This window comes from Aegilops tauschii, chromosome 7, assembly GCF_002575655.3.
Source record: "Aegilops tauschii subsp. strangulata cultivar AL8/78 chromosome 7, Aet v6.0, whole genome shotgun sequence".
In the NCBI taxonomy this organism is placed as follows: domain Eukaryota; kingdom Viridiplantae; phylum Streptophyta; class Magnoliopsida; order Poales; family Poaceae; genus Aegilops; species Aegilops tauschii.
In genome coordinates, this window is record NC_053041.3 from 636,330,756 (window position 1) to 636,349,123 (window position 18,368).

Genomic DNA, 18,368 nt, shown 5'->3' on the forward strand with positions numbered 1-18,368 from the left:
GAGCTGGCATTTGGTGGAGGATGGTTATTTGGGCATAGGAAAGCACCGTGGAAAATGGATACTATTTGGACATGCCAAAGTGGTACTTCCTTCACAATGTGTTGTTCTGAACAGAATAGGAAAATGAATATTGTTGAATTATTTTTGAACTAGGCAAGGAAGGTTTTTTACATATTTGACGAAGATATGACCCAAAGAATTTATGAGATTTTTTTGGGAATTTTGGGAATGACAGAAATATAGGTTGCTTCACAACCTGGGGCAAAAATTGCCACATGGACATGACACATAGGCAAAACTGATGAGGTGGCGCCTAGTCATAGCAACCCACCCCAATTTACAAGGTTATGACCATCTATATTGGTCGTGATCAGTTAGAAATAAGGTAGCGGACCAGTGCTATCTGCTTTATGACCATTTCATGTAAGGAAATTACGACCTTTCTGACCAAAATGGTCGTTATAGTTTAGGGTTTGGAGCCCCCCGAATAGCTTTTGACCAATTGGTCTGAAATGGTCATAGATCTATGACCAATTCTTCTAGGGTCACTGACAGAAGGTCACTAGTTGACATATTTCTTATAGTGAGCCTCTGCACCGATGCAGGCCCACGTAACCGCCACCAAAGAAGCTCTGGGTCAACGACGGGTTGGCTCCTCACTAAGCTGCGCTCACCAGAAGGTAGCACAACCCAGTACCAGCCCGGCGGAGCCCAGTCTCGGACATGGCCCCTCGGCTCAAGCAGGAGTCCTCCGCCGAGTCGAGGACGAGGATGCGGGATAGGCATCGTCGACGTCGAGAACAAAATGCTTAATTATGAAAACAAAATTAATAAACACTTAGCAAAATTCGGCATGACCTTTGCTAAAAGCAGGACATATCGAGCGCTTGAAATTTGCCAGAACGTAAACGAATCGACATTTCTGGCAAAACATAGGCCACTCGGAAAAATATGACATGTCCAAAATGTGACATGTTCAAAATATGACATGTCCACTTCAAATTTGCATATAACAGGAAAAATTGCTTTAACTAAAAAAATAACAAGAATTGCTTTAACTAAAAAAATACCTAGAATTCCGTTAACTACACCTAAAACAACTAAAACACCTAAAATTCGGTTAACTACACCTAAAACAACTAAAACACCTAAAACTCTTTTAAATACACTTAAAACACCTAAATTCTATAAACTACACCTAATTAAAAATATAGCTAAATTTATGTCCTAACTTTAAAACCTAGCTAAATTTAAAAACCTAGGGTTCATACGAATTAACTAGGGTTCATACCTAATCTGTCCTAGCTAGGGTTCGATCATAACCTACATTATTCTAAGAACCTACATTTTTTCAACTATATAGGATTCAAAAACTACTCTCTAATAACTCTAACTAGAGAGGGAGGAAGGAGGAGGAAGGAGGGAGGAGTACCTCTCGGTGGAGGAGGGCCGGCGCGGGGGGGCGACCGGCAGGGGAGGATGGCCAGTGCGGGGGGGCGGCCGGCAGGGGAGGAGGGCCGGCGCGGGCAAGGGCGGCCGACGGGGGAAGAGGGGCCCCCGCGGCGGAGGGCGGCCGGAGTAGGACGCGGGGGCGGCGGCCGGATCAGGGGACGATTGAGGGATTCGATCTGTGAGTGTGAGCGTGTGAGTGTGAGTGAGTGAGAGAGGAGAGGGGCGGGCGGGCCGACGCAGGAGGAAGCAGAGGTGGGCTTAGCGGCAGCGCGGGGGAGGAGGCCCACGCTATAGCTAAAGCTGCAACAGGGGGCCAAGAGCATGGCCCATCATCAGCAGCGCTAGCCGGGAAATCCCGCACTACTGCTAACGTGCGCTTGTAGTGCTGGTGTTGTCCGACGCTACTGCTAAATAGCAGTAGCGTGGGGTCTCTAACCAACGCTACTGCTAAATGTCTACCTATAAGCATTTTCCTAGTAGTGCTAGTACCAGCACGCATCGAACGAGCCCGTGCTCGTGTGTTTTGCCTGCTCGTGTTTTGAACTGCGTGTTGAATACTTAGAATTGCAGGTCCCCTTTCCTAAAATTGAAGCGTTCTCTCATATTTCCACTAAAAAAGACTGCGGGTTGAATACCAAAAAGTAGGAGGGATTTTTTGTAAAACAGCCATGACGGTGAGCGGGCAGAAGGAATAGCCACTTTATTATTAAGGAAAGATTTTTTCCTCGAAGGTCAAGGAGTGCAAGCAACTCGCGAATTCCGGATGGGGCGATTGCTCCATTGAACTTTCAACAAATCAGATATGCTGCGTTCGATGCCCTTATTAGTTTTGAGATAGCTATAGGGGCTACGAGCCTTGGCTATATGCACCTTGATTAATAAGTTTAGATGATTAAATAAAAATATGGAAGTATGAGTTATTTTCTTTGTCTATGTCTTTAATATATATGGATGCCTTTTGTAATAACTTCCACAGTAGCCCGAGAACTTGGGCGCGCAGCATCCTAATTTTCTATTGTTCTCTTTTATAAGTTGTTACAAATAAATATTAATTGTATTATGGAAGTCATATTATTATTTCTATTATGTTGTCCTCGCTAAGAACTCAAACAAATCCTAGAGAAACTGAAATTTCAGATCCATAACTTTTAGCTTGTCGGGATTAGAAACATAATTGTAAAAATATTGTATTGTTGTTTATATCAACAATCTTTTATACTTTAACCATGCAATGCTTTGTAATTTATTTTTGAGTTTTCGTTTATTCTAACCGTTTTTGTTTGTGAGCAAACAATATATGTGTCGATGTAAAAAATTCATGATCCAATGCTTCCCTTTTGCAATTGCACCTATATAATTGACAATGGGGATGCAACTAAATTTCTGCAACATCAGTATCATGGCATCTGAGACTAACTTTCACTTAATGTTGCATGATATTCTACCTAATATCAAGTTAAGCATTGAGAAAATTAAATTATATATATGGAAGTTTTGAGGAATTATATATTACTCTATTAGAGGGAGAATTTGATTTAAGAAACACATCAATTTTATCCAATTAGTTGTTCATATTTAGGGTTCAGTCTAAATTAAATTAGAAATTTAATTAGTAATCTTCTAGTACTGATTAATCCATAAATATGTCCTGTATATAGTACTATATATCATGAAATAACCTCTTGAACATTATTTGATTGTTTAAGGTTTACTTTATTTTACTTGTCTTTACATTTAGATGTATACCACGTAGTTTCATGTTGTTATCTATTATGATAGGGTAATTTGAGGTTATCTGTCAACCATACCGGATTGATTATGATGATACATTCATACTGGTGCAAAAGATAAATTTTGTGAGGATCCTAATCTCTTATGCTACTAATTTTGGGTGGCCTTTACGAGTCTACATCAACTAGATATTACAAATGCTTTCTTGCATGGTGACCTACATGAAGAAGTGTACACGGAGATTCTGGTTAGTTTTTCTACTCCTATGACCGCATGAAAGGTGTGCAGACTGAGAAACTCACGGCATGGGCTGAAGCAGTCTCTATGAGCATGCTTTGACAGGTTTCTTCATGCCATATGTGATGTGGGGTATAAGCAATTGAATAGTGATCACACTGTATTCTATCAACACTCAGAGCATAGTATCTAAAATCATTGTGGTAAACGTGGATGGTATTACAATCACATGAGATGATAACGTGTAGAATTGTAGATACTGCGACTGAAGAAGTGCTTAAGCATGGAGTTTGGAGGGAATAGTCAATAATATATAATGCAAGGCCAGGGGTCTGTCAACGTACCTTTTAAGAGTGTAAAATCATAAAGTTTCACTCTTGCTACTCTTGACTTTGAAGGCTTGCTGTTTATAGCTAGTGATGAGTTGGTTTGGTTTTGAGCAAATCCAGATGGATAGTAAACGTTGCGTTGGGTATACACTGCTGGTATCAGCAATCATGGATAGCATTAATCATGAATAATTGGTTAGCAATCATGGATAGCATTAATCATTAATCATGGAGAGCATAAAGTGAACTTTCCAAGATTAACTTAACTTGTGAGAGATACTACTAGCATCTTCTCTGCATCTTCAGTAAATTGTCATTTGGCAGTTTAAAAAAACTCATAAAGTGGAGTAGGAGCATAAAAAATTCAGGGGAGTATATGTTCACTATTGTCATGGTCACTACTGTTATGGTCTCTACTGCCATGGTCTCTGTATATGGATGTCTTAACAGTTTGCTGTCAATTTTCGACTGAGTTTACTGAACTTGGTAATTTAATCTCCACTTGTTTTCTTTTGATAGTGAAATTCAATCTGAATTTTGTAAGCAGAGAAGCAATGTAGTGACTGTACTCCAAGTTAAATTCAGTCAATGTGTGCACAAAGTAGTGACTTTGTCACCAACTGAACTCAATTATCACCAATACTGTTTATACTGATTTTATACTGTATGTTTATCTACTGTATGTTCACCAATACTGGAAGCATGCAAAGTGCAAGGCTAACTGAATCTATACTGTATGTTCATCTACTGTACTCCATCTCCATGGCTAACTGAATTTTGTCAGTACTGTACTCGTACTCCCAATACATGGCTCACCTGCACCAAAAGAAGCAGCATCCATTCCTCTGCAATACTCCATTCCTCCTCCAATCTCTGCATAAACCAATCGCTGCAAAAAATCAGCTCACCTGCTTGCTTCAACAGACAGACATCACCTGTAAATTCAGAAGACAGACCTGCGTTGTGGGCGAGCGGGGAGCAGAAGCAGAAGCGGCAGCGGCGGCGCTGGTGGAGCCAAGAGTGCAGGTCCTCCATCATCAGCCCACCAGCTCGAGGAGCAAGACGAGCTGCTAGAGCAAGTCTTCGTCTTCCCCATGCCCTGGTCGTCTTTCCCATGCCACCGCCGCCGGAGCTCGAGGTCTGGAGGAGGTGCTCGAGGACGAGGAGCGGGCCATCGAGCGCCGCCGCCGGAGCTCGAGGTCTGGAGGGGGTGCTCGAGGACAAGGAGCGGGTCATCAAGCGCCGCCGACGCAGCCGGCAAGGCACGAGCTTTACAGAAAAGGGGATCCCTTCCCTCTTGATCTCCTAGTGCGGACGCAGAGAAGCGGCGAGACGAGGGGGAGAAGGCGGCCGACATGCGGCGAGGCGACGGAGCAGGCGGCCGGCACGTGGCGAGGCGAGGGAGCAGGCGGCCGGCGCGTGGCGAGGCGACGGAGCAGAGAAGCAGACGGAGGGAGGGCTGCGTAGTTTGTCGGGAGAAAGGGAAGGTGATTTTCGCAAAATGTTGGCTCCTGACACACGGGTCCCAGCGGTCAGATACACCGTCAATACGCGTTTATACATGGCTTAGACCGTTTTGCAACACTTAGGCTTAGAGTTGGTACTGCATGGCAAAAAAAATGACTAATGATACTGATTCGTGAGTAGGTACACAAGTGTGATACCAACATGCAATTAACTCCATTAATCATGAATAATTGGTTAGCAAGTACCGGTCGCATTATAAGTACGGTCAGTAAAGAGCCACGACTACTTCACTCGCCTCCACACAGACATAGACACGCAGACTGAATCGGATTACAAGGAACAGTAGAGTAGACTGCAGACTGCAGAAGCACGCTCCACTAGTCCATGGCCTCCGAGCGTCGCCTCTACGCGCTCAAGGCGTTCGACGACACCAAGGCGGGCGTAAAAGGTCTCGTGGACGCGGGCGTCACCGCAGTTCCTACCATCTTTCACCACCCGCCGGAATCCCTCGACGACGCACCAACTCATCCCCATGGCCACCAGTTCTCCATCCCGGTCATCGACTTAGCCGGCCTCGTGACACCGTCTGGACGGGCTTCGGTTGTGGGCGCGGTGAAGGCGGCCGCGGAGACGGTGGGCTTCTTCCAGGTGGTGAACCATGGCGTGCCAGAGGCCGCCATGTCCGGGATGCTCGCGGCGTTGCGGAGCTTCAACGAGGAGCCGGCGGAGGCAAAGCGGCCGTACTACAGCCGGGACCCTGGCCGGCGCGCCAAGTACGAGAGCAACTTCGACCTCTTCCAGTCGCGGGCGGCCAGCTGGCGCGACACGCTCTTCATGGAGATGGCCCCGGAGCCGCCGCCGCCCGAGGAGATCCCTCCGGCGTGCAGGCGCGTGGCGCCGGAGTACGTGGGGCTAGTACAACGGCTGGGCCGCACTCTCTTCGAGCTGCTATCGGAGGGGATGGGACTCCGGCGCGGGTACCTGGAGGAGGAGCAGGAGTGCCTGGATGGGCTGAGCTTCGCCGGCCACTACTACCCTGCGTGCCCGGAGCCGCACCTGACCCTCGGAGCCGCCAGGCACTCCGACCCCAGCTTCCTCACGGTGCTCCTCCAGGACGCGGTCGGCGGACTCCAGGTGCTCGTTGACGACGACAAGAACCAGCCTGCGTGGGTGGACGTGCCGACAGCGGCGGGGGCGCTGGTGGTGAACATCGGCGACTACCTGCAGCTCATGTCCAACGACAGGTTCAAGAGCGTGGAGCACCGCGTGGTGGCCAAGAGCGTGGGGCCGAGAGTCTCGGTAGCCTGCTTCTTCCGGGCGGACGCGTCGACAAGGGTGCTTGAGCCGATCGTCACGGACGCCGGCGGCGCGCGGTACAGGAGCACGACGGTGGCGGAGTTGGTCCGGCACTACAGGGCCAAGGGCCTGGACGGCGTCCCTGCACTCCAACACGTCAGGATCTGAATGAGCCTCACTTCCATTTGCTGTGCGAGGATTGAACAAGTGCAACGAATAAATAAAATGAAGAGGCAATTGCGGGTTGGTAATACAAACATACAACCCTGTTAATCAAGTACCAAATGGACCTGGCTGCTTTTCAGTTTTCAGTGCAGCGTCGGCGCCTTCCGGCAGTCCTCCTACCTAGGGCTGCCTCTCTCCTGCCGGCGAGCAATTTTGCTGCAACCAGCGATTACCAACGCTGCGATGACTGAAGTTTTTTTTTAGTGCGCTGCGGTCGGCGAGCATTTTTGGTTGAACTAGCGACTTCAGAGTTGCATCGGTGAGCCATTTTTGTTGCGACCGATGAGCTTTTTTGCTACGACCAGTGTTTACTGGAGCTGCAACGAGGCCTCGGTGCTACGCTGGGCGACCGCGCTGTGAACTCGACGCCAGGTGCTGCGACTAAGGTGTCGTGCGGCAACGAGCTCCCCGGCAAGGATGGTGCTAGCACGGGGAGGGCGACGAAAAAGTGCTAAAACCTGATTCAGCGGGGGGTTGCGCCCACGCTTGACCGATGCTAAAACGACAACGCATGGTGGAGCCTGAAGTGCGGCACAGACAGGCACGCAACACCCGTGCTAGAAGCAGGCGGCAACGAGGAGTGCGTTTGGCAAGGACGGGGCAGTTTTCCTCCTTTTTTGGGAAGCCATGCGAGCTGAGGATGACGCCCAAATCGCACGGCCCAAATGACGCATATTGTGTGGTTGGCTGGTGAACAGCCGAAAGTTGAGCCGGTCGACCGACCGACGCCCATCCAATTGAACCTCTCTCTCTCTCTCTCTTGGTTCATGGGGCCGTCGGTGCATGAGGATTTCTTTTCATAGTTGTTGACATAGAGTATAAACCTGGACGGAGCATTTCAATATCGAAACTGCTATACTTACGTAAAACTTCTACAAAATCTTTACGTACTAGCGCGTTCCCATCTGTAACAGCTTCCGTGACTTTAGTTAACTGCCACAAAAGGAAGTAGTACGTAAATCTTTTTGTAGACTGTGTAGTAAGAATAGCATTGCTCTATCAATATTTTGTACTAAGCTGATCATTCAAATTTTCGCCGGTCTGCTATGCAATGCTATAAACCAAATCCCAACGGAGATCGATACTATACTACCAATCCAAACATATGGGCGCTATACGATTTATACCAATAGCTTTCACCATTCTAGTAGTATGAAGCTATTAGATTGTTTTTCTCAAAACAGAGGATTTTTGCGTCATGCGATGGAGCGATGCACACACCATGAAGTTTGGTAGTATAATAAACCATCCCTCTCCATCCATATCGCTGTTCTTATCTTGTAGTGCCGACATTTGAAAAAGAGGCAATAATACTGCTGGTGTGGGGGCATGGATAATGTGTACGTGATGTTGACATTGTGACGCACCCTTGATCATCACGTAGTAGTAGTTGGCTAGTATACTACTCCACGTTTAGTAGGAGCATTATCTATAGAAATATCGAGTCAGTTCGACCAATGGTGATCCGTCGTATCAACTAGAAACGGTTCTCTACACAAGCATCTGAATTGATTAGTTGCATCGTGCGTGGCAATCGGATGCAATCGTATCAATCAGAATAATTCACAAATTGCTGTCATGTGCTCTAGGCGTAAACTAATATAAAAGCATTTAGATCACTAAAGTAGTGATCTAAACGCTTTTATATTAGTTTACAGATGAATACTAAGCCGCCCCCATTGCATCACCAGCACATACATACTGACGTAGCAGGGACTTCTCATCGCCGGCCGGCCAACACTACTCCCTCATCACCGCTGCTTACTCTCGTCCTCCTCCTGCTGGCCTAGTCAGTGGCCGTGGCGCGCGGTGGCACCCGCCCCAGTCCCAACCTCAAGCGCAACCGGATTTACATGCACGAGACCCTCACAGGCCCGAGGACGTTACTAATGTCGGTGCAGTCCCAGTTGGGCGGCAGCGTAACGTTCGGGCAGGTCGGCGTGCTGGACAATGAGGTGCGAGATGGCCCTACCAGCGGCGCTCGTCGCCGCTGGGCTGGTTCCAGGGCATGTTCGCCATGATGGGCAGGCGAGCACGCCGGCCTGCTGTCGGCGCTGAACGTCGTATTCACGGCCGGGCGGTACCGTGGGACCACGCTGGCCATGCTGGGCACGGTACAGGACTTACGGGCAACGCTCGAGCACACTCTCGTCGACGGGACCAGCGTGTTCCGGATGGCACGCGGGTACAGCACCATGGACTACGTGCCCGGGGCGAGCACCACGAACCACGATGCCTACAGGATCAACTTCTTTTTTGATGCATGTCTAGGCGCGGTTTGAGTCATTGTCTATTATTTCCTCTGGCGCCAGAAATTATATATGTGCCAATGCCATGATCACGGTGCGCCCATGCAAGTTTCTTTTCCCGTCGTCCAGTTAACCCTTGTTGGTGGGAGGGGTAGCACGTCCCAGCTAAAAAAAGGAATTAAGATGTCGCAAGCTACATATGTGAGCAATGTTGAACATTGTATATACTACAGGATTACCCTAGTTGTCCACAGCAGAAGATATGTCAATGGCTTTTTATCGGGGCTGTCAGCATACCTACAAATCTGCCGACGGTCAGTGAAAAACCGTAAGCAAATCTTGGCCGTCGGCAAAGCTTAGGATATGCCAAATGCTGCTGCCCGTAAAGCTCAGGATATGCTGAAGGCTGCCATCAGCAAAGCTCAGGATATGCCGACGGCTTCCTTCGGCAAATAAGTGGCCGTAGGGTAAGGTCTATATAAGCTAAGGATGCCGTCGTCACAGATACAGCCGTCGGCATACGTCCTAACAAATCACATATATACAACCCATATCACAAATAGTACCACATTATGGCCAAATCACATATATACATTCGAACAAGCTCATGTAACATCCAGCTCACAAAAGCATCACTTATGGTCCACACAAGCATCATAACAAATCACAAGTAATCACTAAACCTCAGCGGCGTGGTAGGGAGTGGTGGACGGCACAATGGTGGTGGGGAGGAGAGCCGAGCATGGGTTTCTACCTATACATAGGATGTTGAGAGTTGAAGGGCCAAGTTTTGGCCAACTATCTTTCATCGCGCACTCGGAAGCTGTCCACGAGATGACAAAAAAAGTAAACGGCCGGCAAAAAGTATGCCGAGCCCCATAATGTGGGAATTCGGGTAAAGCGGCCCATGAAGGAGCTAACAATAACTGCCATTATACCCATGTGGCAGACACTTTGCTGAGTGCCGGTCGTCTCGAACTCGGCATAGGTCATATAAGTCGAGCTTATTTTAGTTGTCAAGCCCTCTTTACTTGGTTTTCAGCGACGGCACACCTGTGCCGAGTCCAGCATGTTGCCAAGAACTGTGCTCGGCTTACGTGGTTGTTGCCGAGATCCGGTGATTTGACCCTCGACAAAGGTGCACACATTCGGCAAAGTCCATTTTTTAGCAGTGTACAGTATGTAAATATGCACAAGGTCAGGGCCCTTGACCGGTCCTGTAGCAAGCGGTGCTCCACCTGCTGTTTTCCCGTAGTTAGCTGAGCAAGAACAAGTGCACGCCCATGAGCCTTTCTCCCTCCCCATTGGTCCATTCGGCCATAGGTGCATGAAGTTTTTTCTATTTTCCATATTTGACATGGTGTTCTCACCTTCTTCCTAGTGGTTTTGGCCCGTTGGCTTTGCAAACCTGGATCGAGGATGGCTCATATTTCGAAATTTTGTTCTAAGCTGATCTTTCAAATTTTGGCTGCTCTGCTATGCAGTGCTACAAACCAAATCCCAACAGAGATTGACCCCACCATATATACAAATCGCTCTCTTCCAATCTGAAGCTGTTACATTTTTTTTAATATAACAGAGGGTTTTCTCGAGCGTCTGCATCGAGCGATGGCGTGATGCACACACCCTGAACCTGATAGTTTGGTAAATGTCCCCTTTCCATCGTGTCGCTGTTCTTATCTTGCAGCCCATCCAGCGGTAGTTGGGTAGTACCGACATTTGAAAAGGACACAATTATACTGCTGATGTGGGGCACATGGATAATGTGCACCATGTCCCCGGGTAGGACGAGCTACAAAAGAACTTTGCCAATTATATAGGTTGGCTGGTGTAGTTGATCATTCAACATGTAGTTAGCTGGTGTAGTACAAAAATTCCTTTCTAAGCATAAAATATGAAATCAATTGACCCACGGTGATCTGTTGTACTTCCTCTGTAACTTTTTATAAGACGATGTTAAAGTCCCTGACAGTGTCAAAAAACATATTATATTAAGTTACATATAAGAAATATCAACCAGAATCGGTTCTCTGAACCATGGTTATCTTAGGTAGAAATATCAAGTCAGTTGATTTGAAAACGCACTAAACACACCCACGCCCCCGCGTCGCCCCGCAGGGGCGGCTCGGGCGGAACCCAACGCCGCCGCCGCCGCCCCCTCTCCCTCTCACCCCCTCTCGCCGCCGTCGACGCTCGTCGGCGGGCAAAGCCCGTTGGCGGCCGGCGGTGGCGGGATCTGGCGCTCGCGCCCCTCGTGGGCCTCGGATCCATGGCGGCGGCCCTGGCTGGTGGCACACGGCGCGGCTTCGGCGGGTGGCGCCGGCGTGGATAGGTGGGCCACTTCCCTGGCCATGTGGATGGCGGGGAGGTGGTGGGCTTCGGCTGCGGCGGCGGTTCTTTGCTGGATGTTGGTGGCCATGGTGATGTTCGTCCTCGACCCCGATCTACTCCGATCTGTAGCGGATCCGGCCCTTGGTGGCTTCGGTCACCGTTCTTGGGTGCTGGCCTTGCAGATCCGGTGGCTGGAAGGGTTCCAGGGGAATCTCTTGGCCGGCGTGGCGGCCACTCTGATGGCAGTGCCTTTGGGTGTTGCTTCCCTCATTGGAGGCTTCGGAGAGGACCTCCTTCCTTCCACCCCTCCCAGGAGCTCAGGTGAAAACCTCAGACCCCCCTGTTCCAAGCAACGACGACACCACGGTGGCGTGCTCCTTCCTGAAGGCGTTGCTCGGGGGCTGCTCAAGCGGCGGTGGAAGTGGTGGCGGTTCGGTGTCGACACATACATTCTGGTCAGCTTCATCTTGGAGGCTGCGGCGACGTAGGCGACGCTCGTCTGGTGGAGCTACTGCCGATGGTCAAGGCATCGTCGGCAGTCTGCGCCATCAGGCTCGGGGTGCTCAGGGGGAAACCTCAGATCTGGGTCTTCCGGATCGGATGATGATAGCGTTCTATCGCTTTCCCTTCTGGGGGCATCGTTTTGGAGCAAGTGCTGGCTGGAGGGATGGTGGAGCGGTGCTTCATCTCACACATTGATGGCGGCGGAGATCGATGGCATGGCGCTGTGGAGACTCGGCGTCCGATGCGCGGAGATGGGCTCGCGCAGGAGGAGGTTGCTATCTGGCGTCATGGTGACGTCGATGGCTGAGTGGCCAGACAAGGTAGAAGCCTCAATATGATCTGAAGACCTGTGGAAGATGGCGGCGACGACACACGAGTGCGTCTGACCGGATTGTGCCCTAGACCCGGTATGTGGCTCGGCCGGGGCTTCCGAATGAGTTTCGGCTTCCGGCTTTTGATGTTAGGCTTAGGTGAGTGGTTTGGGTAGTGGCCCAACTAGCACCCCTTCATCATATTGGATAGGAGTAGCGGCATATGTTGCCAAGATGGTGGATTCAGGCACATTGTTGTAATACTTTGTACGGTCCTCGAGAATAATCAATAAAGTGGCCGTATGCATCTCCCAGATGCAGAGGCCGGGGGTCATCCTCCTTTTCTAAAAAAAATCAAGTCAGTTGACCATGATTAATGTTGTCATGCACTCTAGGCAAACGCAATGAAGCCTATAAATATAGCAGTATGAACCTATCTAGCCAGGATTAACTCGATCCATCGCTTGATCGCCATGGCTCCTTCCTCCCAGCTACTGACTTTAGTCCTCCTCCTGCTGGCCGCGTCGGCGGCCGTGCCGCGCGGTGCCGCCCTCCACGGCACCAACCTAAAGCGAATTCGCGCGTACATGCACCAGACCCTCACGGGTCCGAACGCGACGGAGGTGACGTCGGTGCAGTCCCCGCTGGGCGGCGGCGCGACGTTTGGGCAGATCACCGTGCTGGACAACGAGCTGCGGGACGGCCCAAACCGGTGGCGCTCATCACCCCTTGGCCGTTTCCAGGGCTTGGTCGCCGAGGTGGGGCTGGCGGGCACGCCGGGCCTGTTGTCGGCGGCCAACGTGGTGTTCACGGCCGGGCGGCACCGCGGGAGCACGCTGGCCATGCTGGGCACGGTACAGAACTTACGGGTCACCGTTGAGCGCAGCGTCGTCGGCGGGACCGGTGAGTTCCGCATGGCGCGCGGGTACAGCTCCATGGTTTACATGGCCGGGCCGAGCACGCCGAACAACGATGTCTACATGATCGACTTCTTTGTTCATGTCTAGGCGCGGTTTGAGTAGTTATCGATTATCTCATCTAGGCTGCTGAGGAAAGTATGGCTTTGCCACTTGGCCACGACCAGTTCCGTTGTGATAAAAAACGTGCCATATATTTAACTATACGGTAAGTGTTTGTATTCAAAAAATAAAAACAGGCCGGTATTATTTGTACGGTAGGCCCATTTACCCTGGGGAGCAAAATACGTGGTAACCGCTTGAAATCCTGAAATTTCATTCGATAACCAAAACACTGTCCATGATCACACTGGGTCCATGCATGTTTCTTTTTCCATTGACCCTTGTAGATGGGTGGATTGACACCCATACGAGATACCCATTTTGTGCGGATCAAGCAAAGTTCGTTAAGTGTCGCTATTTAAAAACTAGATGATATCCCGCACGTTGATGTGGGAATCGATTGCAATATCTTTCAATAAGATTTCATTGTGTGAAATATAAAATTTTAAATTAATAACATGTGAATTTTCTAAAAAAGACGTATGCCTTATTATATTTGATTGTGTATAATCGTACAATATTTATTGAATATATGTAGAGTAATAGATTGAAAATATTTTCCCATGCACGGTTGAACTTGGTGGTGGGTCTTTTCCCATGCATATTTGCATGTTGAGATGGGATTTATCCCATCCATACTTGTATAGTACTACCTAAATGTGTTGACCCATGTTTCAAAATGGAGATACTCATTTTTCTCTGCTCCTTGAATAGTCTTTTTTTAAACAGTCACCCAGAGGGGGAGGGGGATCCCCAACCAAATTTGGTTGCATTTCAAAAAGCAATTTAATCCAGTTTATAAAGGTAACCAGATGGAAAACCATCGCTAGTAGAAAAACGACCTTACGTTCACCTCATTAGTCCCGGTTCGATTACGGCCCAGTACTAATGGTACCATTAGTCCCGGTTCAAACGTCTATGCATTAGTCCGGTTCATTTGTGACCTATAGTCCCGGTTTGTGTCACAAACCGGGACTAAAGGGGTGTGGCAGGCTGGCGCCAGGCCGGGGCCCCACGAGCCCCTTTAGTCCCCGTTTTTTAGTCCGGGTTGGTGGCTTCAACCCGGACTAAAGAGGTTCTACAATTTTCAAACTCTACCCCCCCCCCCCCTCACCTTTTCAGTTTTGAAAAAAAACAAAAGAAAATGATAAAAACTTCAAAAATTAAAATCCTTCGAGATGTAGTTATGTTACTACATCTACTAGTTAGGGAAATTAAAAAAAACATAAATTTCGACATGTTTTGCAAAAAAGTGTTATGAAAAAGTAAAACGACCATAACTTTTGCATACGATGTCGAAAAAAATGTATAATATATCAAAATGTTCAGCACGAAAAGCCGGTTCCAATTTCGACGGCCTTAGGCCGTTTTGCAATTTTTTAGAATCCTCAAATTCTGAAAGGAAAAAAAGTTATGCTCAAATTTCAGTTTTTTTGAATTTTGGTCAAACTATGGTCAAACTACTTATTCAAGAAATATTAGTGTTAATAAATAATTATAATTTTTACGATAATAGTTTCAAACTCAAACGGTGAAACATGTGACTTCATGCTTAAGCTAAACTCCTAAGGGTTAATAGGATTGACAGCTTACTATTGTCAGGAAAACAACAAGTGCAGAGTTGGAAACTAGGGGGAATAGAACTCGAAAGTTAAGCATGCTCAGGCTGGAGTAGTGAGAGGGATGGGTGACCGGCCAGGAAGTTAGATGATTTGGAATGAGTGATCCACACTTCAGCAGTGATGAGGGGTGATTAAAGATTAAATTGTCAAATAATTTAGAAATTTGAAAATCGGAAAAAATTACAAAAAAAATCAAACAAAAATCAAAAAAATTCCTTTAGTCCCGGCGGGTCCCCTAGCCCCCGGCACGAGCTCATGCCACGTGGTGGCCTTTGGTCCCGGGTCGTGTTGAAACGGGACTAAGGGGGGTCCTTTAGTCCCCACCCTTTAGTGCCGGTTGCAGAACCGGGACTAAAGGTCCTTACGAACCAGAACTAAAGCCCGATTCTGCACTAGTGCATACATAGCAGCTCAACATATAAGAAAAACTAGGCCAAAACCTGGACAAGCGACGAAGCCTCATCGACCACGCGACACGAAAACATCCACAAATCCAGAGCCGCCGCTCTAACATCTCCAGCTCGCAGTTGAACCCTAACGTCGCATTCACAGACGCCTTATAGCCCTCGTACATGAGACGACCTCCGGTAGACCACAAACGATGTGTCAAAATCCGAGGCCGTTGTCTCAAGGTAAGAGCTAGACTGATCCCACAGATTCCATAGACTGGCCGACAAACTCGCTGCCCATGCAGCACAAGGTCGCCAGAGCATCTCTAGCAGATCCCATACAAGTCTGGTGAAGTGCGTTTTCCCGGCCATTTTATGGGATGGGCCAAAAATATGGCCTGAGCAAGTCCGCTAAAAAGGGCCCGTCCGTAAACCGCCCACCATTCCTCCATATATGCGCCCACCGGGGCATTTTAGGGTTCCCGTCCCGCAATCTCCCCATCCACCTCTGCCGTGAAATCAATCCTCCGGTGAAAAATCCCTACACCTTCGGCGACGTTTTGCGACTCATTTGACCATCGTATCTTGCTGGAGATGGTGTCTGCGGGTCCATGGCGTGGCAGCGATGGGGTTTTTTGCGGCGGCAAGGGGTTCGGGTGCAGCACAACGACAACGAAGCCGGAAGCTCCTCCCTCCGCCCTCCAGTGTCGGAAAGGCGCAGGGAGCATGTGCACCGCCGCAGCACGTAGTCCCCAACGCCGGTGTGGGCGAACTTTCGTCGTCTCGGGCAGATCTTCGATATGGCAATCCAGCACGGTCGAACGCGCCTGGTGGGAGGCGAGGGCTGCCGCTATGGCCGGTGATGCAGCTGCGGCCGCGCGCGTCCCTGCGCTCTTCAAGGAGTATCAACTCCGGCAGACCCTCTCCAGCACGCTGATCTACCACAAGCTCCATGGCAACGAGCCCCCGCCCCATGAGGACGACTCTGGCGACGAGGGCGACTCCGACGACGAGTAGATGTAGTATGCTTAGTATGATTTTTAATTTTGGTTTGTGCTGAACTCCCGTATGATATGTACTAGATGAACTCCGGTGATCTATGTTTTGGCGCGAGCTAAAAGTTTGATATGCGGTATCAGTTACAGGATCTACTCTGGCTGCGCGTCCAACGTCCGGCCAAAATCATTTTCGAAATACCGTAAAGGATTTGGCAGGACGGCGGGCTGCGGGATTTGCTAGACATGCTCTCACCCATGTAATGCGGAGCAATGACCCAACCTCATGGAACCACCGCTGCATACCATCTGAGGCCGCTGCCTCGGCACACATCCACTGTCCAGAGCCACCGCTCCGGCATTCACAAACCCAGATCAGAGCCAGGCTGACCAGAAAGCAACACCAGAAGGTGATTGACAAGATCAGCATAAGAAAAGTTTGCAATGCTTTCGCTGGAAACCAAGAGTCCCGGCAGCCGCAACCTGCTTGGGAGAAGCTCCACGACACCTTCAACAAGTAGTAGTAGTCTGGTAGTGCCCACATTTGAAAAGGACACAATTATACTGCTGATGTGGGGGCATGGATAATGTGCACCATATAATTATCATATATGTGCTGTTAGTATTGCGACGCGTAGCTGATCGTGTATTAGTTGGCTGGAGTAGTTCAAAAGCACAAGCAAAAGATTTCGTTTTCAGCTAGAAATATCCAGTCAGCTGACCAGTGGCGATTCAACGTTTCAACCAGAAACTGTTTTATACACAGGCATCCGCGTTGATTAATTGCATCGTGCGTGGCAATCAGATGCCCTCATCGTGCGTGACATTGCTGTCATGCGCTCTAGGCCAACGCAGTGAAGCCTTCAAATAGGACGAACCTAGCTAGATAAATTCGATCCTTCGGCCGCGCGCGTTGCATCACCAGCACACATAGACACTGCCGCAGCTGCGACTTCTCATCGCCGGCCGGCCATGACTGCTCCCTCGTCACCGCTGCTCACGCTGGTCCTCCTCCTGCTTACGTCGTCGCCGGCCGTGGCGTGCGCCCACCCCGGCGGCGACCTCAAGCGCATCCGCGTGTACATGCACGAGACCCTCTCGGGGCCGAACGCGACCCTGCTGACGTCGGTGCAGTCCCCGCTGGGCGGCAGCGCAACGTTTGGTCAGATCGGCGTGCTGGACAACGAGCTGCGGGACGGGCCGGACCGGGGTAGCTCGTCGCTGCTGGGCCGTTTCCAGGGCTTGTTCGCCATGACGGGGCTGGCTAGCACGCCAGGCCTGTTGTCGGCGGTCAACGTCGTGTTCACTGCCGGGCAGCACCGCGGGAGCACGCTGGCCATGTTGGGCACGATACAGGACTTACGGGCTACCGTCGAGCGCACCGTCGTCGGCGGGACCGGCGCGTTTCGGATGGCGCGCGGGTACAGCTCCATGGTTTACGTGCCTGAGGCGAGCACGACGAACCACGATGTCTATAGGATCGACTTCTTTGTTGATGTTTAGTTTTCTCCATGGAGATTGTTTTAAGAATCAGTGAAATAAAAGGAAGAGAACGGATGCATAATTAACGCGTCGCAAAATCTTCTCTTGCGTCACGGACTCCGTTCCTATGGTCCTTTTACATCAGCGGAGTCGTCGTCTGTTATATGTGCCTATGGATCACGCATGCTTCTTTTCCGGGCGTCGGACTCAACCCTTGTAACTGTAAGCAAGTGGGTGCTGGCAGGGGCCTTGCCCCCCCCACCACCCCCCCCCCCCCCCCCCCACACCAACACCTATATGTATTCCGAATCCTCCATTTGTCAGAATAGCATTAGTTACATTTAGGTGATTTGGCCCCCTCTAACACATTATATGACATGTTTCGGCCCTCTCTATATTCAGTTTCTGGCTCTGCCACAGGGTGGGATGGCACCCATTTTGTGCAGATCAACTGCAGATTATGAGAGAGTGCTAAGGGGCACTGCTCCACCTCGGTCGCCCGACCGGTGTCCTCGGGAGACGTTGGGCTTGCGTGTAGACATCGGATTACAAATTTGTTCGATCCTGTCGCATCTTCATCCACGCGCAGGATTAACTTCATCGCCCGCAACCACATCTCTTTCTCACACCTTGTATTTTCAGCGCCTCGGCACTGCGCTCGCAACACCCACCACCGGCGCATTTCGTACATGTCGCCGCTTGCTGTGATGGAAGACACCGGCTCACAGC

General features: G+C 49.7%; 3 protein-coding genes across 3 annotated transcripts; all 3 read left to right on the top strand.

Moving 5' to 3' along the window:
• Positions 1-4,379: 4,379 nt before the first annotated feature.
• Positions 4,380-6,792, top strand: LOC109762953 (1-aminocyclopropane-1-carboxylate oxidase homolog 1). Its single transcript, XM_020321833.4, has one exon. The coding sequence runs from the start codon at positions 5,601-5,603 to the stop codon at positions 6,678-6,680; it is 1,080 nt and encodes a 359-aa protein (XP_020177422.1). The 5' UTR covers positions 4,380-5,600; the 3' UTR covers positions 6,681-6,792.
• Positions 6,793-12,569: 5,777 nt separating this feature from the next.
• Positions 12,570-13,301, top strand: LOC109762951 (dirigent protein 20). The gene has a single exon (XM_020321831.4). It carries the CDS (start codon positions 12,606-12,608, stop codon positions 13,137-13,139), a length of 534 nt encoding a protein of 177 aa, XP_020177420.1. The 5' UTR covers positions 12,570-12,605; the 3' UTR covers positions 13,140-13,301.
• A 3,643-nt stretch (positions 13,302-16,944) lies between these two features.
• Positions 16,945-17,721, top strand: LOC109762952 (dirigent protein 2). The gene has a single exon (XM_020321832.4). The coding sequence runs from the start codon at positions 17,130-17,132 to the stop codon at positions 17,658-17,660; it is 531 nt and encodes a 176-aa protein (XP_020177421.1). The 5' UTR covers positions 16,945-17,129; the 3' UTR covers positions 17,661-17,721.
• Positions 17,722-18,368: the final 647 nt, after the last annotated feature.